A 23,074-nucleotide genomic window follows, 5' to 3' on the forward strand; every position below is an offset into this window, starting at 1 on the left:
GAAGAAACAGGCTCAGGGAATTTGAGTGACTTGGTCATGTCACCTAGATGTGTTTGTTTTTTGTTTGTTTGGGGTTTTTTTTGGTTTTTGTTTTTTTACTGTGCCATGTTGCCTTTTGGTGATCCTGAATTCCCTAAGGATCTGACAGAGATGAAGCTCTATTAAGTCCTCTCAAGATGAAAGCAATTAGAATAAATACCTGGTAATGAAGTACAAATCTGTCTTATGAAAGCCATCTAGCCAAGTTCAGAGAAGATCACTGTCAGAATGATTGGCCATAGAAACTCATAAAAACTCTCTACTCCAGTGTTGGATGGTTTTCATTATGTTTTTGTATCCTTAGTAAACCTAGCAGCACAATGTCTTGAAAATGAAAATGCCTTATATATGCAAATTTGGTAGAACTGCAAACACTGATATTTTACATGGGTGTAGAGGGTACCCATTCCAATGGACTCAGAAAGAACTTTGAAACACGAAATTAAATAGAAGATTTAGCCATGAAATAAAGTCGGATTCAACTATTTAGTAGCATAAATATAGGGGGAGTCAATGTACGATGTCTTGAAAGTTAGGAAGCTCTTTAAATGCTCAACTGAGTACCTTATATTTGATTTGGGGGATAATAGTCAGCCACTGGAGTTTATTGAACAGAGGCTACTAGTTGGCAAAGTAAATAAAGTAATGCACTTGAAGTAAGGAATACATGATTCCAAACCTTACCTGAGATATTTCCTAATTGTGTAAGTCACTTCATTTGTAAAATGGGGTCACTAATAACGTCTATCTTAGAGAGCTGTTGTGAAGATCAAAAAAAAAAACAATATAAGTAAAGCAATTTGTAAATTTTAATTTTTATAGGCTAGCATTTTTAATTAATAGTGATATTAACAAATTTTAAGAAATATTAACAAAATAATAAATACAGAATCATTCTTATAAGAGCTGCACCCAAGATAAGCCATAGAATACTTTTTTAAAATTACTGAAGAAGAAAGACATTTGCATAATAAAACAGAAGGTCAGATGTCACAAGGCTTCAAAAGTGAAATATCTTCACTGTCTCCTTGTATAGCCTAAAATTAAATAAACAATGAAGAAACTTCACTGAGAAATAAAATTTTATATATATAATTATATATAAAATTATAAACATTTCCTTTCTAAAGCCCTGCATGCATAAAACATCTTAGTCACTTTTCAATCCCCTGGTGTTCATAAGCCATAGTTATCATACAAAGGGGAATTTGACCATGATTACTGGTCATTTGACTGGGCATAAAAAAGAATTGGATGTTTGGCAGGGGGTGAGGGGGCTTCATGGCTATTAACACACTATTCTTTGACTCAAAATAATGCATCTATTTAAAGGAGCTCATACATGACTCATAGTAAATTGAAGAAGCATAGTTTTGCTAATCCTAAAAATAATGCCTAACCAGTCTATGTCTAATCTTAAAATTTTATTAATAATTAATGAGTGAGAAGTGGAGAATACCCACTGCTTCTCTGTGGCTGCAGTTTTTTAACTTAAATAATTCACAAACACATCTGCACCAAGAAATATTCTAATATGTTATTTTGAAAGATTCTGTATCTTTGATGTTCTCATGATAGCTTATATTGCTCTGCGGGGTTTTGAATGAGACTTCAGTCTCATTCTTATTCCTATTATCTTATTTGTAGGGGTTCACTAGATAGAAAAAAAGAGGAAAAAAAATCACCAGTCTGAAAGCAGGATATTTTGGTTTGTGACCTTTGTCAAATCTAATCAGGTAAACAAGACTGAGTTTAGATTTTAGCTCTCAAAGGAAGAATTTTAAAATAAAGAAAGAAAAACAAAACAAAACCTTAAGGCACAAGCTTAAATTCAGTGAATCATAAATAAATACTAAGAGGATTTCAACAAAGCATAGTTATTTTATCCTTTCCCTTTTCATAGACTCATTGGCTAAGGAATGACCTTAGAGATCCTGAAAATTGGGATAAATTCCTTCACTTTTCTAAGCTTCAGTCTTTTTGTTGATGAAATGAATGAGTTCCCTTTTAGCTCTGAAATTCTGATTCCACGTTTTTACTTAAACTAACTGGCTTATCTTACAAATAAGAAACCTGAGGCTCAGATATGGTAAGTGACTTATACCAAATCACACAGCTCATTAGTGGCAGGCCTGGGATTAGAACTCAAGTCAGCTGATTTCTAACTCCTAAATCACTGCTCTGTTACCATGACACCATGCTGCCCCACATTTTTATCATTATTAATATTCAAGAGGTGCTCGTGCCCATCAGCTTCATGAGAGATATGGATATGAGACACTGATTCTCTAAGACAGGAATAAGAAGCTAAATGAACATACCAGAGACCATTAGGTAACCACTGAAAGACCCTGGTAAGAGAAGACTGGGGTGGGACGGGGATGCAGGGATATGAGAGCCGTTTTCAGACATTTTAATATTTATTATGTGACTCCATCCATCCATCCATCAATCAACACAGTGGAAGCAGGATTTGATTTAATCTACTAATTTTACCCAGAGAGGAAATTAGGATCAATAAGTAAAAGTTACAGAGAGAATTGTGTGTGTGTGTGTGTGTGCGTGTGTGTGTGTGTGTGTGTGTGTGTGTGTGTGTGTGTGTGTTTAGGAATGTGATTTTACTAAGGAAGAAAATCTCCCTCCCCTCTTTCAGTATAAAATAAAGCTGGATGTTCAGGTCAAATAATATACCAAGACGGAGTACCTGGGCAGACCAATCCTGAGGAATATGGAAGCAGTTATGGGAAGTGACCATATAGACAGATTAGTTAATGAAGAGATACTCCAAGGCAGAGCGAGAATCTTAAGGACCTGAGTTCTGTGAGAACTGGAGGACTAGGGTGGGAGAAGTGCAGACCAAAAGAATATGCAGAAATAATATTGCAGATTTTGATACTGAGGTAAAAAAATGAGCAGAGCACTGAGCTATATAGAGGCAAGTTATGAAATGAAAAAATTGTCCCTTTACCAAGTGCCTTATTTCCAATATCTATTGCTGGAAATAATATACAATTTTTTTTTCGGAATTAAGTGCTAGACTGTGAGCTGTGAGGACTAGATCTGAATTTCTGAGGTTAAAAAAATGAAAGTCACCAAAATGAGGGGTATTGCTAAAAGGAGTTCAGCTATAAAATTTTCTTCATTGTCTTTGCTAAACCTATTCTATAGATGATTTTTATTAGCCATTATATTTGCAGAAGACTTCACTACTAAGAATCAGCTGCTTTCTCACCCTGGAACTTCCCTCAGCATCTGAGGCTTTCTTATTTGAAAATACCTCTCTATCATCCTAGCCCCCTTTTCTCATTGGTGAGTTCCTCCATTTTGGGAATAAGTCCAATCAGGTCATGTATTCCTCTCTCAGCTGTATTTTTGAAAGTCTTGGACTTCACCCCCATGTCTTCTAACCCCTATCCCAACTCCCACTTAGCCATTTTTTATGCATTATCTTTCCCAAAGTAATTCTTTAAAGGCAAAGATCTTTTTTTTATTTTTTTTATTTAATTCTCCAGTGCTTAGCAAACTGTCCAAAATAAACTAAACATTTAATAAGTGTTGTTGAGTGTCAGTGGAGAATCCTTTAAGAGACAAGAACCAGATTCTTATGTGCCCAGGAAAAATGGGTAGGTGCATAATGAGCCACCAAGATTAATGAGAGATTCTCAAGGAAGATTAAATCAGCCTGCTTTTCAGAGAATAGCTCTGATGTTTGATTTACAATCAGTATCATGAAATTACAGATTCTCAAATTTTGATAGGATTTCAGGGATCATCAGACACCCTCTGTTCCCTAAGATCTGCCAACCTTTCTAAGACCCTCATAACCATGTATCAATCTGAAGGAGAAAACACAATAGAAAGAAATACTGCAAGAAGATCCAATTGATCAAGTACAGCTTCAATGTGTAAGGGAAGGTGCTGATTCACATCTCCCAATTGCTCACCCTTGTCAAATGAAGAAACTCAGAAAAGCAGTGATCTGTGCTCAAACTATGCCTACCCCATGATTACTTCTGTTGAAGAGTCTGTTTTCTATGGAAAGCCAGTATGAGTAGTGTAGCTAAGAGAAAACACTTCTGTCTCAACAAACTTAATTCATCTGGTTAGGTTAGAATATTTTCTTTCCCTCCTCCTTCCCTTCCTTCCTTCCTTCCCTCCCTTCCTTCCTTCCTTCCTTCCTTCCTTCCTTCCTTCCTTCCTTCCTTCCTTCCTTCCTTCCTTCCTTCCTTCCTTCCTTCCTTCCTTCCTTCCTTCCTTCCTTCCTTCTTTCATTTCTTTCCTTCTTCTTTTCTCTTTTTTCCTCCTCCTCCTCTTTCTCCTTCCTCTCTTTTACCCTTCCTGTTTAATTCCATAAATAATGAGTAACAATTAGACAAATTAGGAGTCACCTCATCCAATTGACTTATTTTCCAAGTCACATTGATATACACTTATTTCTATAAGTGGTCTTTTACAATGGTCTTTGTAGTTGAGGTCTTTTAGAATCCCTGCAGCCAATCAAGGGATTCTCAGTAAAGGGTGAAATTCTTGAGGAGAAAAATGCCATGGGACCACTACCCATTATATTAAGAAAACTTCATCTGGACAGGAGAACCAATCTTTGCACAATTCTTGATTCTTTCATTGAACCTATGTGGCTTGTCCAGGTGAATGGTGGGTGGGCATTAGTCCATTAGAAAATGTACAGTCAGGGCAGACCAAAGAGGAAGTAAGAAATAGGGATGACCCCCTTACATGGGCCCCTTCCATTCTATATCTAAGTGAAATTTGTCTAAATTAATAGTAAGATCAACCATGGAGTAGAAATTAAGGGGAAGAGATATTAGGGGACAAAAAAGCCACATGACACCTCCGAAGAGTGTACATGAAAGAGAGAAAGCTTGCAGTCTGTCCCAATCCTTCCATCTCACCAGATAAACACTTCATGCTGGTTGAATGTGTTTTCAATTCAATAGATATTTATCGAGTGTCTAAGTGTTCCTTCTACTCACACCATCATCACTATTTTACAGGCCTTCATCACCTCATATGATATATTGCAATAGCTTTCTAATTGGGCTGCTTCAAGTTTCTCTCTACTGTAATATGTTCTCCACTTAGCTGCTGAAGTGATTTTCTTAAAGTTAAGAACTGAACATGTAAACCTATTTATACAAACTCTAGTGATCTTCTATTACTTCTAGGAACAAAATAAAATTTTTTTCAGTTCAGAATCTAAAGATTTTTTAACCCAGTTCCTTTTCTCATCTTTTATTTCCCTTAACACACTATAATCTAGCCACGATAGTCTTCAGACTCAGTTTAGATTCTACCTTCTCAAGAAACCTCAGCCTGATGCTAGTCTCTTCCTCCCAAGATAAATTTCCATTGACTATATCTATACACATAGTTATTTACTTTCCCCCATTAGAATCTTAGATCCCTATGATCTGGGCCTGTTTTTGCCTTTTTTTTTATCCTCAGCATTTAGCACAGGGCCTCTTATGTAGTAAGTAATTATAAATGTCTGTTGGTTGATCAACTCTATATAAGATAATATAGGGGATGAAAATGAATTAAGAAAAGGCCTGTCCTAAAAGTTCTCATAATCTAATAAAGAGGAGCAAAACAAATATTCAGTTAACAATAAGTCAGAAAATGGAAAATGCAATAAAAGCAGATATAAAGGAAGTTCCCAGAGTCAGACTAGATTGCATGCAGTCAAGAAAGATTTTATAGAGAAGCTGGTATTTTTGTTGGCCATTTAAATATACTTGGATTCTTTTCAAAAGGAGAGGAGGGAGGTAAAACACTTCAAGACAGAGAAATGGCTAAGGTGTGGGATCCAGGAAGGCAGGGATCTACTTTAGTTCTGTTTGTGTCAGCTAGATAGCACAGTAGATGGAGCACAAAGACCTGACAGCAAATCCAGGTAGTTAGTGGGTGGGCATAAGTCCATTAGGAAATGTGCAATCACTTCCTCACTTAGTTGTGTGATTCTGGGCAAGTCATTTAATCCCGGATTGCATGAATCCATTGGAGAATGAAATGGTAAACTAGACCAGCATTTTTGCCAAGAAAACACCATCTAAAGCATGGCTCATCTATTTCTATTTGTGTTTCCCTCCATGCTTAGCATGGTATTTTACACAGCAGTAAATAATTTTAATAAATAGTAATTTAAATAGTGTTTAATAGTAAATTTAATAGTGATTAAATAGTATCATTTAATAGAGAATGAAAAGATGAACGATAGTAAGACTCAGGGATAGAATAAAATGAAACACATTTTGGGAAACGTCCTGAGCCAAGTTTATGTTTTAGGAAATAAAACATGTCAAGGTAAAGTGGAATCAGGTTTTGGGGAAGCTTTGACTGCTAGGTCAGAGTATCTATTTTCTCTCTTTCTTTCTATCTTTCTTTTTTGAGGCAGAGTTAAGTGACTTTCTCAGGGCCAAACAGCTAGTAGGAGTTTGAGGCTAGATTTCAAAACAGGTTCTCCTGATTCCAGAGCTGGTGCCGTACCCAATGTTCCACCTAGATGCCCCTAAAGTATCTATTCTTAATGTAGAAGTCAACAAGGAACCTCTTAATTTTTATTGTTTTTTTTTTTAATTTTTGGATAGGAGAGTGAAAGGATCGGAGTTATTCTTTGGTTAAAAAAATAATGTCAATAATGTCTAAGATGGAGAAGCAGGGTGAAGGAGGGAGGAGGACAAGTTTGGAACCTGAAAAGATTAGTGAAAAGGCTATTGTAATAAGCCAGATGGGAAAAATGAGAGCTGAGTTACATTAGTGGTAGTAAAAATAAAGTCTCTTTAGAATTTCCATGAGACTGCATGCTCATCACTACCTCTGTTCCATTCCCCACTTTCACCTTGTCTCATTGCAGCAGTAACTCTATGGGTTTCAGAGCACTATAGAACCCCTTTCCTCCTCACACATGATTTCAGGGACCTCAGACTTCTGATTGCTATTTTCCTGTCACCTTTGCCCAAAAGAACGTGGCAAGACTCAGAAGATGTCAAGAACCAGCAATTGTTACTGTGCTTTTGGAATTACATCATTTCAGTCTAATCCTCTGGTTTATATTATGCCCCAAATCTCTGACAGCATGCAATACAATACAATTCAATGCCCAGAACTTTCCCCAGGGATATAAACAATACACAAAACAGGGATGCATAGGCAAACAGAATGCTGTCCAACTAACCATCCTCCCAAGAGCAATACTGCTGTCAATCTGAGAGGTCTCAATGAGCTCTCTTGAGCTTCCTTCTGACAACATAGTCAGTGCTGTAGTATCATGTCCAGTTTACAAATACCTTCTATGAAGTTAAGCCTAGCTTTGGCTCTATAGGTGGCCACAGGAAGCCTCAGAGGGTGAGAAAGGCTGGTACTCTCATCAAGTTAACCGGCAAAACTGCAGTCAACCTTTCTGTCTCATTGATGTAATCAGTCCTCTATCCAGCAGTCAAAATGATCTTCCTCAAGTGCAGGTCTGACCAGGTAACCCCTCAGTAAGTTCCAATGTTCCCTTATTATGTTCGCATTAAATATAAAATTCTCTGTTTAGCATTCAAAGCCATCCATAATGTGCTCTTCCCCCTCCTACCTGTTCAACTTTTTTATACCTTCTACTAGCAACAGTACAATGATACTGGCATCCTTGTCATTCCTTAAATAATACTCTCCAATTCTGGAATGAACTGGGATAAATCAGATTCCCATTCAAATCCCCACTAAAATTCTGCTGCTTAAACAAAATCTTTCCCAATCCCCCTTAATGATAGTGTCTTTTCTTTCTGAATTATCTCTAATTTATCCTGTATCTCGCTTATTTGTACATAGCTGATTCCATTTTGTCCACTTCCCTCTCCAGTAGACTGTGAACTCTTTGAGGACAGGGACTTTTTTGCGTTTCTTTGCAACCCTGGTGCTTAAAAACACATTATCTGGCACACAGTAGGGGTATAGTAAATATTTGTCGACTGATAGACCAAATGCTATCCAGATTAAGTCAATGCAAAGATAGAAAGATCCCCAAATTGGCCAAAATCTAAGGACAGTTCAACAGATGGGATGGCCAAGCCATGAGGCAGAGTGCTCCAACCAATTCTGTGATGATGAATATGTGTGGGCACTGTGAGCTTCAGTTACATTCAAATAAGACTTAATTTATTGACAGCAACTCCCACATTACCCTGGGAACATTTTCTAGCTCTGAGGGTGTTTGAATTCATGAAAACAAACTGGTATTTTGTTGTGTTGAGGTTGTATTTAAATTCACAGAGCACTATTTTTATCATGAAGTGAAATTTTAAAAAAATAATAACTTTAGCACTTGCTAATAGAGACTATAAACAAAACATTGTTCTTCTTATTCTCTCACTACTTCCAAAACCTAAGCTTAGCATAAATGTTGAGTTTAGCCATAGAAAACAAAAGGGCTGCTTAAACATACAAAGGAAATATTTGAGGTGACATTTGTTTTCCAGTGTCTATTTTATAGATCAAATGGAGTAGCTTCTTTGTGGATGCTAAGAATCTTTTGCTGAAGTAAAATATAGCCTTGATCAAATGGGTACATGTTCATCACAATGTCACTTAAATTTTCTGAACCTGTTTCCTCATCTATAAAATGGGGATACTAATAGTTGTATCAGTACTAGTATCTAACAGGATTGTTATGAACAAATCATTTTACAGTGATATAGAAATATAAACTATTAGTATTATCTTATGCTATTGTATGCTTATAAAACAAACATTTCATTTCCAATTTTCATATATATAAGACTTTATTATATCAACCTTTGAAAAAACTATAGTCTTTAACCAAATCATTATTATAAAATAGAATATCAAGAAATTATTTGTTGTATTTTTATTCTTGGGATTTTTTTTTTGATGAATCTTCATCCATGCAATACTAAGGAACACTTCATGCCCCTGCTGCAGGGGACCTAATATCAATCCTATCTCCAAATGCCAAAAAAAAAAAATCTCAAACCAAAACAAAAAACTAATGGATTCAGTATGTAGATTGAACAATATGCTTTTTATACATAACCAGTGTAGCAAAGGAATTTGTTTTGCTTGAATCTATCCATTTGTTACAAGAGTTTTTGTTGTTGTTGTTGTTGTTGTTTTTCTAATAGAGGAAATAAGAGGGAGAAAATGGATTTTATTGTTAATTTTTAAAATATCTGGGTGTCTAGGACTATCTCCTCTTTTCTCTCTTAGAATGAAGCACTGGCCATTGAGCCCAGTCTTTATGAACATACAAAGAATACCACTGTTTACAATTTTCACATAGAAAAATAAAATTCTTAAAAAATAGAAGGAAAAAAAGATGGAGAAATTGTGATTGCATATAATGAATGTTTTGGACTGGAAAGACTTTGTAGAACTCATAGATGTTTTTTAGACTACTGGTCTACTAACCACCTAACCAAGAACAGCTTTCTTGATTGTTTGGACGTATATACCAAAGGTACTAACTGGCTGAATAAAAGCCTATTTTTTCTCTTTGGTTACCTTCTTTTTGGTCAATGGTATCTTTGAAAGAGACAAACCTTGGGCCCTCTCCATCTGAGGACATGTAGCTTAGTGAATATGGGTCTTAGTTTTGGCATTTGTTCTTTTGTTTTAGGCAATATTAATCTAGAGAGAATAACCTTGTGAATTTTGAAAGGTCAGGAAATCAGGCTACTTGAAGTCTAAGAATCCTGGATTTCAGTAACAATTTTTTTTTAGTAACAAACTGATTTCAATGACAAATTTTGTAACCAGATCAACATTGGTACCAAATGAGCCAGAATCAAATTCTTTTGATTGGGTTTGATGGGGTTTGATGGGGTTTGATGGGGTTATTTTAGAACCTAGTCAATCAGTATTTAAAATGACTTATCCAGAAGCAATGCTATATTTGAATTTGAGCTTGGTGGGACCAATGCTATGTACAAACTGGGTCAAGTCTGAGCCTACTCTCCTCTGAGACTGAGATGATATCCCCTTGAGATGTTGGGGAAAATATAGTTCTATTTTTGTTATATCTTTAAGTAAATATATCAAGGCAAAGGATAATTGATATTAAATTGGTAAAATAAAACTGAGTCTTTAGTCATTTATTGTGACCATTTGAGGAAACACATCTGGAATGGAGGAATGAATTAATGGCAGTAAAGATGATATCCTGACCCCTCAAGGAGGAAAAGTAGCAGTCTGACTCAGAAAACATATGTTACATAGCTATACTTTCTCACATGGCGATCTCATCAGCTTCCATGGATTTGATTATCATCTTTATTCAGATACTTCTTAAATCTATTTATCAACCCTGATTTCAATCCTGCTCAATCCTATGTCACCAAAAAAAAAAAAAAAAAAAAAAGCCTGAGACTTGAATCTAGATGTCTTAAAAGCATCTTAAATACAACATATCCAAGAAAATTTCATCATTATCGGCCAGCAAACTCTACCCTCTTCTAAACTTCCTTATTAATATCATGAGCATCCCTACCCTTCCAGCTACTCAGGTTTGAAGCTTTAGAGTCATCTTAGCTTTCTCTTTCTCGTTCACTCCACAGATCTAATTGACAAATTTTATAATTTTTTTCTATATAATCTTTCTCATACATTTTTTTTTTTCCCTTTTCACTTATCTTCTGCCTGAGTTTGGAGCCTTCTCACTTGAATTACAGTAATAGGCTCCTAATTGGTCTCCCTACCTCAGTCTTCTACTACTTGTAATCAATCTTCCTTTCAGATTCTAGTTTTCTTAGAATGTAGTTCTAATCACATCACCTCTAGTCAATAAATTAGGTGATTTCCTATTACCAGCAGTACTAAATATAAAGTCCCCCCCCCCCTTTTTTTTTGGGCATTCAAAGCTCTTAACAACCTGTGGCCTTCTTACTTTTTCATTCTTCTGACATTCTACTCATTTTCACAAACCCAATATAATTCAGTCATTCTGGTCTGTTTTCTGTTGTTTGCATAAGAACCTCTATCCACCATCTTGATACCTCTATTTGGAATATTCTCTCACACAAACTGCTGGTACCACTGGTACAAACTGCTGGTGCTGAAATTTCTGACTTCTTTTAAGATTTAATTCAAATACCACTTCTCAAATTGCTTACTGTTTTTGTAAGAAGGCAGGAAGAGAGAAAAATTGTAACTCAAAATCTTGTAAAAATGAATACTAAAAATTGTTTTGACATGTAATTGGGAAAATAAAATAAAAAATAAAAATACTATTAAAAACAAAATACTATTAAAAATAAGACATAAAAATAAATTTTAAAAAGGCCAAGATTTCCTACTACTTTTGGGTCAATCTCCAGTCCTCCTTATCTTTATCTTGCCATTGGACCCAAATGGCTCCAATGAAGAAAATGAGGCTGGTGACCTTGCACACTCCTTCTTTACTTAAATCTAATTTGATTCCAAGTCATGATATCATCTTGATGTCCTTGTCTTCTTTGGGAATGAAAGATACACAACAAAAATACCATTTCTTCTAAGAGGCCCTCCCAATTTCTAGTTTCATTCTTTCTAATGTAACCTTCCATTTACTCTGTATATTGATCTTGTATATTTTGATTTATGTATGTTTCTTCTCCTATTAGAATGTAAGCTCCTTGAAGTCAGACATTACTTTTTTTCTTTTTCTTTGTGTCCCCAACGTTTATCATAATGTCTCATAATACCCCAAGGTAGGTGCTTAATAAATGCATATCGATTGATCAGATACAGGAAATAATAAATTAATAAACGCTTGAATGAATGGGTAGATAAATGAATGAATGGAAAGATAAAAATAATTAAAAATGATGAAACAAATAAAAAAAATCAGAGGCAGAAAAGTTTTAGGCATAGCCAGAGAACAACTATCTGTCATGTTTGGCCTAGCAGTGAGTCCGACTTTCTTAAAAGAGATACTAGCAAGGAAAAAAAAGTTAGCAGTATCTTAGACTCTAAAATCTATAATCTTTTTTCCCTTTTAAATGGCCATTTAATTATGCTGATAATTTATGCACAACTCATTAGATACTGAGGTAAAATGTGAAACTAAACTTTAATTCCTCTGTAAGGGTAACTAACCTGCCACTAGCAATAATTATGAAATATTTTCCACCTCTTTAGAGGATTACAAAGCAATTCCACATTGTTTTAACTTCACTATAGTCTCATTATTCTGCAACAGAAGCACTATTTCACAGAATCAGAGTTAGATTAGAGTATACCCAGGAATGTAGAATTTAGAGCTGGAAGGAACAACAGATAACAATCAACCCAAACTAAATTTTAAAGACAGGAACACTAAGGTCCAATCATGGATGGCTTGTCCAAGATTACTCAGGTAATGAAGCAGAATTTGCATCTGAACTCAGATTATCTGATTCTGGATCCATAGTTAGACAAATGGCAAAAATGTGAAGGATCTCTGCTTTTCTGTGTCCATAGGACTCCTACCATGGGAATTCCCTCTACATTAGACTGTAAGCTCCTTAAAGGCAGCTTGAATCTTCGGCACTCAATACAAAGCCTAATACACAGTAAGTGCTTAATAAATGTTGTTTGATTGGATCAACCCATATAATAAATGTTACAAATAATAATTCTAAGGCTTACTAGAAAAATACTAGGTAGTATTCCTGAGGCATTGAGAAATTAAATGAGTTGTGCAGATCTCAGATTGTGAACTCCTTGAAGGCAAAAACTCTCTTTTGTCTTCTTTTGTATCTTTAGCACAGTACCTGGAATGTGGTTTCAGTGCTAATAAATTTTTATTGATTGTTTGATTGATAATATGTGTCAACAGGATGATTTGTGCCTAGATCTCTCTGATTTCCTTTGAGACTCAGCTAATAAATCATCTATTATGAGAAACCTTTCTCAATGCCCCTAGTGGCTAGTGTTTTCCTCTTCCTTAAATTATCATGCATCTTGTCTGTTTACTTGATATACCTCCTCATGTAGAAAATAGTTTCTTGAGATCAGGGGGCCTTTTATTGTCGGCTGTTCATATCCATCACATAGCAAAGCCTTACAGAAATAAGAAGATATTTTATAAAGGTTCATTGGATTAAATTGAAATTCCAGAAGTTTGTCCATCATGTCAAAGCTAAATTAAGTTTCTCTAACATTTTATTTTTTAAATATGAAAATAAACTAATCTTATTATGACTGTCAAAATCGCAAATACAGCCATACAACTAAGAATTTACATTCTATGAAGAATTATAGTAACCCTTAAATTCAAAATAAAAAATGCTTCATTGTAATTTACAAATAGGAATTATTATATAATTATATTAATAATAATTAATTATATTAAGGCATAGGTGCCTATATGTGTACATATTTATAAATATATAGCTGATAAAGAACATCTAAAAATCAAAATTTCCCATTTATACATAAAGCATCATAGATTTAGAGCTGAAAGAAATCTGAGAAGACTATCTTTTCATTTTAGAAATGAGGAAACTGAGCCCCACAGTGATTTGTTCCAGATAATATAGATATCCATCAAGTGACTGAATCAGAGTTCAAATGTAGGTCTGCTAACTCCCAATTCAGAGTTCTTTCCAGTCTTCTGGAGACTGTCTTCTAAGACACAAGCCATTTCCTAGCATGGAAAAGAGAGCTGAGCTATGCTGCTAAGCCATGAATCAAAATAAAGCAAAATGATATAATGAACTTCTGCAACTTTTGAAGGTTGTTATGACAGCTAGAAGAAAGAACCGTGGTGATTATTTAACTTGGTTCCTTATCTAGCCATTTATTATTATTATTTTTAAAAAGGTACATCAATAATTGGTGCTCCAACCAATTGTACTTGCAAATGGTGGGTTTTAATTAAGGAGCTGTACACATTGTGCTATTTCCAGTCTCTCTTGATGGTTATTGTTCATAGACCTACCTGTGGCCTTTACCGGGGGTTGTTCTCCTAGCAACAATTTTAACCTTTTGGCATGGATTTTCCCTTGATAATGTGAGTCAGCCACCACTGCTGATGTAAAAGACATGTTACAGAGGGTACAACACTTGTTTTTATCCACCATGTCATCATCGCTTCCCTGCAAGGAAAGAAGAAAAGAAACAAAAATGTTAGAGGGAAAACAAAGAAGGCTCCGGGACCATGAGGCTGCAGAAGAAATCACTCAACTACAACCTATCAGCAAAACTAAGCTTTCCTCCTGCCCCCACCTTTCCTTTGCATCTGAAATGTAGCACAAGACTGGTTTAGCAAAAGCTTAACAGCTTTACTTCTCTCCTGCAATCTTTTTGAAAGACAGTGTGCAATACAAGACTAGTGGTTAGAAAACGTGGGCTTTTAATCCAGGCCTCGTATTTACTAACATTGTGCAAGCAAGCTGCTTAACCCCTCTGATGTTCAGTTTCCCAATGTGCCAAATGGAGATTATCATAGCTACCCTGCCCATATGCTATAGGGCTCAAAAGAGATGATATAGGTAAAATGCTTTGCAAACATCAAAGTGCCTTATAAATGTCAGGAATTATTACTGATTACTACCTTGTCTCACAACACATTCCAAGGATCAGGTGCTGAAAAGGATCTTGGGAATTATTTCATTAATCCCCTCATTTTATAGATGGAAAAAATAAGGTCCAGAAAAAGTCAGTGTTTGCCCAAAGTTATCCAGGTAAGGAAGTGGCAGAGTCAGGAACTGACCTGAGCCCTCTGACTCACAATCTGCTATTTCTTTTTTCAAATTTTCTTTTGTTTTTAATGACAATGGTCACATATTAGAAGAAAAATGGGACAGATGTTTATGGAAAATGCTGTATCTAGTACAATAAAGGAAAATAGTACTACAAACACCAATCCAGCATATTCAATTTTAGATTTTAACCATGGCTTGAGTTTTTTGCAGATATCTGCAAATTGGTGCATATTCAATATTTCACTCCCCTGCTAAGCCAACCAGTCTCACTTAGTGGGGTACTTGTCAGAACAATTCTACTTAGTTTGGCTTGCTTTATCCATTATTTCAATACTGGAAAAATACATTTTCCCTATGCTTTTCCATCCTGTGAAAGTCCCATAGATGTTATCTTACCCAATCTTCTATGAAGACCTTTATCACATTCTCTTGAAGTCATTAGTATACTAATGGAGCATGTTTGCAGTCTCTTGATTATCATGCACTCACTCTCATTTTTCGAGTATACATTTCTATGATGACAACCTTTTACATTATTTCTTCAAAGCAATTATTTCCTTGTAATGTTCTATGGCCTACTCATGCCCACTATGAGCTTCTCCATTGCACTTTGGTTGATTCTTAACTCTATTTTCTTCCAACATGTTAGCATTCTATTTCACACATTCCAATAATATTATCAGAAGAAAGACAGTGTTAAAAAAGATATGTTTTTGATTCAGAGAGAATTTGGGGTCATTAAAAGAAGCTTATGCTTTCCCAAAGCAAAATTTTCCTCTTCCTATTCACTCCTCAGGCTGATTCATGATCAATTTGCAGTATTGATTTTAGATATCAACTTTATAGGTTGTACATCTAAGTGCTTATCATAGTCTTAACAATAAGAATTTTTCATTCACTTAATTTTTTTTCCTGTGTAGTTAGGTCAATTTTTTTGAGAGATAAAAAACTTAATTTAAGAAATTCTTCATTACTTTTGGTGTCTGATAAAATTAAAACAATATTATGGACAAATAGTAACATCTGAAAGGTCTCTTATATTATAATTCTTAACTTTTTTGTGCCATGGATCTCTTTGGCAGTCTGGTGTAGACTACCAGATTTTATCAACTCATATGGAACTTTTCTGCAAATACTCTTTTAAAATTTATAAAATACACAGTATTACAAAGAAAATCAATTATATTAAAATAAATCTATTTTCTCCCATCCAAAGTCAGAGACCATCTGAACTCTATCCATGGGACCACCCCCTAATGTCTTAATGGCCCTTAGATTGAGAATTCATGATCTAAAGTAGCTGCCACATTTGACATATTTGGGATCCTGACTTACTGCATATTGTAAGTACTCAATAAGTGCTTGTTGACTAACTTACTAATACCATGCCTACTGACAAATAGAAACCAAAGACCAGCAGATGGCAGCTGAGACAAACAGCAAAGCCAACAGCAACTTTGGAGAGTTCTGGCAGAAAGTAGAAGAAACATTAGAGATATCCAGTAGAGAGCTGCACTCAGCTATTGAAACAAGAGACAATCTGTCTCTGAAACCTTTCTGTCTTGGTAGGATCTGGCAAACCATCTAAGATTGTAAGGTCTTGGAATGCTCAAGGTGAAAAGGACTTTAGAGTAAATATGGTATAATCCTTCACTTAACAGATAAGGGAACTGAAGCCCAGAGAGAGAAAATGACCTCCTTAGAATTGCACAGCTATAAATACCATTGAGAATTTACCTGGATAATTTGGGAAAACCCAAGATATTTCAAGTCACATTGTATATCTTGAGTATTTCTTTGACAAAGCAACAATTAATCAATTGACATTATAATTAATATAAGTGTATATACATTTTATAGCTAATCTATTCTCATGTGTTTTATGTATACATTATACATAAACTATAGAGATGAGTTTATATATGTAAATATGTATATATGTGTCTATCTATGTAAATACACACCTGAATACAATATATACATACATATATATATATATGAGTAAATTGTGTGTATACCTGTTAAATCAACATATTTCTTTTTTTTTTTTCACATCATACATAATGTCCAAGGTAGGAGTTTGGTCAAAAAGAAAAAACATTTTTAAAGGCTCTGGCTGAGACCTTATTTTAACTACTATCTTTTCCCTACTCACTATTCATTTCTTTCTCAACATTATGTCCAGATAGAACACAGGTAAGTGTTCTTATGTTCTCAATGCTGAAAGTGGTAGAAAATCACTATCTGAGGAATACAAAGAAAATGTCCTAACCATATGGGGTAGGGGTGGGGTAGCCGCACAAATCACTCTCTAGATCATTTTACCTAAAATTCCCCTTTATCTAATAAGCCAGCAGCCCAAGTGTGTCAAATGTAGCAACTACTTTTTCTCTGTAACTGAAATAAAGCTTTAGATCTCTCAGTTTCCTGAACTTTGTATCCCTACTGGGAGATGATTAGTCTAGAGAAGAAAAGACTTAAGGAATTTTTCTTCTCTCTCCCTCTCCCTCTCTTTTTTCCTTTCCCTCTCCCTATTTCTCTCCTTCTCCCTATCCTTTTCCTTCTTCCTCTCCCTCTCCTTTTCCTTCTTCCTCTCCCTCTCCCTCTCTCTTTTCCTGAGGCAACTAAGGTTAAGTGACTTGCCCAAGGTCACACAGTTAGGAAATGTTAAATGTTTGAGACCACATTTGAACTTAGGTCCTCCTGACTTCAGGGCTGGTGCTCTATCTCCTGCACCACCTAGCTGCCCCTGAGTTTTTCTTCTTTTAAGCCAAAATCTGTCTTTTTACACCTCTGTTTTTTGTGTCTTTTTACTCATTGCATTGTCCTTTGCTTTGTCATTTGGGACTCAAGAATATAAATTTAATCCCTCTCTTACAAGACAATCCTTCAAATATTTAACAAGAGCAAACATGTCGCCCCCACCCCCAACAATTAAATGACACAAAATGGAATGGGTTGTCCCATGAAATAATGCACATCACCATATAGAAGGTTTCAATTGGAAGCTGCATGACCAAATGGCTAATATGAAAATATTTTTTCATATATAATCTTCTCAAGGAGAGGGAGAGTAGGACAGATGGAATGAATTTGGGACTTAAAACTTTAAAAAATAAATGTTAAAGTATTCTGTTTACATGTAATTGAGAAAAATAAAAAAATGTGTAATCAGTAATATTTTCTTTATCACTTTTTAAAATCTAGACAATCAACAAAACAATAAATCAAGCCCTAATTTGTAGTATTTGATAATATCTGAAATGGTAATGTTCACAATGAAAAATTAATAATTGTTTTGCAAGAGTCAGCTCAGGATGGTTCCAGCACAACCTGACTGTTTTTTTATTTTCTATTGTAGATTTCAAGATGCATATTAATTGAATAACAAAGCTTCCTTCTGGGTGACCTATAATCCTGGACAGCAGCTCACCAAACACACCTGAAAGCAAGAGCAGTCTAACACCACCTGCTGAGGCTAGAAATAAGGGCACCCAGAGAACAAGGACAGCTGAAGAAGAAATACCCAATAAATGTGCTAATTCTGGCTTTATAGGCCTTATTGCTTCTTGCATTATTGCCTGTTTCAACAAGAACACAGTAATTGTTCTTTCATCACCAGAAAAACCTGCAACCAAGAACAATGGAATTCTTTTCTCCTTCACTTCGGCATTTTGGTTTGTTTTAAGTTTTTCTGGGGGAAGGGGTAGTACTGGAGAAGGGGAATCTGTAACTGCCTTTTATCTAGGAGTGGGAATCTTCCAGGGAGAAATTCCCTCTATCAATCCAGATTTGCCCCTCATCTATTTTTAGAGTTACCTGGGGTGCTCTATGTCACCTAGAGTCACACAGCTTATACCTGTCAAAGAAAGTATTTGAGCCCACATCTTCTTGACTCAAAGACCAACAGACTAGCCCTCTATCACTATGTCATATTTCTCTCTTCTTCATTTCTGGACCCTAGTGACCTTTCAGAAATTATTCTCTTAGATTCACTACCCTAAATGTTTATTGGAAGCATGCTAAATACAGAATGATGAGTTAGGTGTTAGAAAAATAATGTGCATTTTCATGGCTCTGCATAGTTTACAATGCTTTGATCAATCTGTGAGGTTGGTAATATCAGTATTTTCTCCGCCATTTTTTACATAAGAAAACAGTGAGAGGAAGGGTGTGACTTGTCCATAGCCTCAAGGATAGTAACTGGCAATGGCAGAATTCAAAACCTGGTCTCTTGATTTCAAACCAAGTGTTCTATCTCCTCATGATGTTCATCATATGGTTTCAGTGCAGGGACCAATATCCACTGTTACAACCCAGTACTTTCCTGTACAAGATCTCCTGCAGCAACCTCTCCCTGGGCTGCATTCCACACACACAATCCTTAGACCTTCATGTATTCAGTTTTTCCGCTCCTGCACTGTTCTCATTATACTTCTACCCATCTTTTCTCCACATATGTCAAAGACCTAGATAATCACCTCCACCATTTAGCTAGGGCTACTCATTTACTCCTACTTTATGAAATCATCCCTATTATTCGCTACTTGTAGCAACACATTTTCGTTGGCAACAGTGGCCAGTTGGACTATATTTCATAGTTGTTTCACATGTGTTGGTCTTATTTCCTTAGTATGAGTATAAAGTTCCTGAAAGGCAGGGAAAAGACATCATACAGTGTTTTGGTATCTACTTTAGTGCCTACTATAGGGCTGAGTCCATGCAGAAGTACAATAATCAAAGAAACATTTGAATTTTCTTTTACTGGGAACAAAATATCAACTCTGACACTAGTAGTTTAATGTCTCTGAGGCTCATTTTTCTTATCTGTAAAAGAGAGAGTTACATTCTTACTATTTCATAGGTTTATGTTGAGGAAAGAACTTCATAAATCTTAAAATTCTATGTAATGGACTAATTAAGAGAATCTTCCTATCAAGATGATAAGTCACATGACAATGAACTTTAATTTCAGATTTTTTTTATCTCCCTATAGATTTTGTGTGTGTGTCATGGACTCCTTTGATAGTCTGGTGAATCCTGTTTGACCTTTTCTCAGAATAATGATTTAAATGCATAAAATGCAATATATAAAATTAAGAAAAACAATTATGTTAAAATCAGTAATATTTTTCGAATACCCAGCCTAGTTAATAATAATAATGATAATAATAATATCTATATGGTGTTTTAAAGTTTTGAAAAAAAGCCCTGTTGATATGAGCATCACCATTTTACAGATGAGGAAATTAAAATAAAAAAGAGGGCTAAATGACTTAGTCAGAGTCACTTTGCTAGTAAATGTCTGAGGCTAGTAAATGTCAGCTCTTCCTGACTCCAGGTTCATTCTCCTCCCACTCCAATTTCTTTCTCTCTCTCTCTCTCTCTCTCTCCCCTCTTTGTCTCTCTTTTTCTGTTATTGTATATGTGTTCCTCTGTCTGTCTGTCTGTCTGTTTCTCTCTTTGTCTGTCTTCTCTGTGTGTTTCTCTGAATCTTTCTCTGTCTATTGTTCTCTGTTTCTCTCTAGCTCTGTCTCTCTCTTTCTCTGTGCTTATATATATTTTTGTATGTGTCTCTCTTCCAGCTTAAGAATCCTTGAAGAGAGTATGAATGTCTACTGTAAGCTTGCTAAGAGAATGAAACACATCTGTTGATTTAGTGTCAGTGGCTGGGCTTCAATATAAACAGGGGTTGTTCTCAAATAAAGTATGTGTTGAGTCCTCCATTAAATTATAAGCTCCTTCAAAGCAAGACTGGAGGATTGTTTTATTTTTTATTTTTGTTTTTGGCCTTTATTTGTATCCCCAGTGCTCAATCCAGTACCTGGCATATAATAAGCACTTCAAATACTTCTTGATTGACTGACAACCACTTACTAGCTGGAAAAGCTACTTAATTTCTCAGAAGCTTTATGTCTTTACTGTAAAATGAGGACAGTATTATTTGTATTATCTACTTCATAGGATGGTGGTGAAGATCAAACGAAGAAATGTATAATAAAGCACTTTGTGAAGCATCATAGAAATGCCAACTTTTATTATTGAGTCAAAGTATATGTCAAACTCAGATCATCTTCAACTTCATCATCATAAGATCATTATCATAGTTCACATTTATAAAACTGTAAGTCAGGGTGCCCAAACTATGAACTTGTATAAGTTTCTTTCTATAGCTGGACCTAATAGATCACTCCTCTTTGATTCATGTAGCTCTCATTCAAAGTTTACCTTCAGAGATCTCCAAATATAGTTTTTATTTAGTTCATTTCTAGATTTCTGAAAATAGTTATAGCAAGGTCTAAAGCTTCCATAGAAGCACCCAGGGTAACAAATGCAACAATGTGAACAAATTGTTCACAGGATGGTATTTATTTCACTCTGCAGAAAATGCAAAAGACTCTTAGGAGCCCATAAACTAATATGGAAAATACATAAAGAACTCATAGTGGGTCACTAGTAATCAATATCATTTGCATCTCTCTCTGGAGTGTATCCTTTCCCCACAATATCCAACTTAGCCTATCCTTTGACTCTGCTCCTGCTTTATAGTGCTACTCAGAATGGAAACATACTCAGTATTTGCTGTACAGGTCTCAAGCAAACATTCTGATGAGTCCTTATTATACCACATAGACACTGAGTACATGGAATCCCAGCTTGGAAAGACACTGTACTGAGATTCATAGACTCCTCCTTCATTATCATTGGACATATACTGTCTTAATAAATCATGGCAATAAGAGAGAGCAAAGTGTAAGTATTTTGCTCACTCACATTATAAGTTTAGTCCCTTGGTATATCTTCAATTGTATAGGAGAGGACATGGGAATTCGTTCTCTCTTCAGTGCAGAAAATTTTCTCTGGATAGGAAGTTAGATTGAAAGTTGAAACATTTTTCTTGTAAGTTAAGCATTGAAGTTATTGCTACCAAATAAATCTCCCTTCTAGGAATAGAAGGACAGATTCTAAATTTTGGGGTGATTCACAAGAATGGTGATCAAGACCATTGTAGTTGACCAAATGGTCAACCAATGGTTGACCAAAACCATATACAAAACCGTCTTTTAAAACCATGGTGATTCACTTTAAAACCATCATTGCTCATGAAATGTTGGCATGAACAAAAATATGCAACATATCATATACTTCCACTGAAAGTCAGAATTTAGTGGTTCCTGATTAGGATTTAGGAGTGTGAGGAGAGTCCCAGTAATTCCATGAAAGAAAGGCGAAAAGAAAAAAATTAAGAAACCAATCTCTTTTTAAACTAATGCAAATGGAATGATCTCATGACAAGACTCTGTCCTCCCAAGTCCAAGCCAAGAAATTTTTAGGAAGTTAACAAGTATTTATGAAATACTTCCTATATCACAGGCACTATTCCTGTGCTTGGTGCTTAGGACTAAGGATACAAAGAAAAAATAAGAAAAACAATCCCTATTCTTAAGCATCTCGTAGATTAATGGAAGAGATAAATATATACAAACAAAATACACAGAATAAATTTAGAATAGTCTCAGAGGAAAAACACTAAGGTTAAGTAGGATTGGGAATGACTTTTTTGCAGAAGGTAGGACTTTAATTGAGACTTGAAAAGGCCAGATAATCCCAGAGTCAGAGATGAGAAAGGAGAACATTCTTGAGATGGTGTCATATTTGAGGAACAGCAAAGAAATCATTGTCCCTGAATCACTGAGAACAAGAAAGGAAGAAAGGAAGAAAAGGAAGAAAGGAGGAAAAAGAAAGAAGGAAGGAAAGAAAGAAAGAAGGAAAGAAGGAAAAGAGGTATAATAAAATTGTAAAATTAAAAAGAGCTTTAAAGCCAAATAGTATTTTATATTGATCCTAGAAGTTATAGGGAGTCATTAGAATTTATTGAATAAAGGGCTGATAAGGTCAATTGACAGGAATTGGCAACAGATCGGATAAAGGGGGCAAAGTGAAAGAAAGTAAGAAGTTAAAAATAACAAGATTTTAATATTGGGTGGTGTCTAAATGTATCATCCTACTTCCACCAGTAATGGTAAAATTAGAAAAGGAGGAGGGTTTTATGGAAAAAATAATGAGTTCACAGCCGGCCATGTTGAGTTTAAGATATCTACAGGCTGATGAAGATGTGAGACTAGAATACAGAAAAAGGAGAAGGCCAGACAAATTGATCTGAGAATATTCATAGAGATGATAATTAAATTCATGTGAACTGATGAGATGGCCAAGTGAAATTGTTTAGAGGGAGAAAAAAAAAAGAGTGCCCAGGACACAGCCTTGAGAGACACCTACAATTAGTGTGCATGACATAGATGAAGAGCTAATAAAGAAGAATGAGGAGAATAAGAAAAACAGGAGTAAGATTG

General features: G+C 35.3%; 1 protein-coding gene across 4 annotated transcripts in view; it reads right to left on the reverse strand.

Moving 5' to 3' along the window:
• Nucleotides 1-23,074, reverse strand: part of ZMAT4 (zinc finger matrin-type 4) — an 803,377-nt gene that overhangs the window by 455,770 nt on the left and 324,533 nt on the right. For all 4 annotated transcript variants that reach the window (XM_051975573.1, XM_051975570.1, XM_051975571.1 and 1 more), the window contains one exon: nt 13,955-14,111. In XM_051975573.1, the coding sequence (XP_051831533.1) occupies nt 13,955-14,111 (157 nt within the window). The remainder of the gene's footprint in view (nt 1-13,954; nt 14,112-23,074) is intronic.

This window comes from Antechinus flavipes, chromosome 2 (assembly GCF_016432865.1).
Source record: "Antechinus flavipes isolate AdamAnt ecotype Samford, QLD, Australia chromosome 2, AdamAnt_v2, whole genome shotgun sequence".
Classification (NCBI taxonomy): domain Eukaryota; kingdom Metazoa; phylum Chordata; class Mammalia; order Dasyuromorphia; family Dasyuridae; genus Antechinus; species Antechinus flavipes.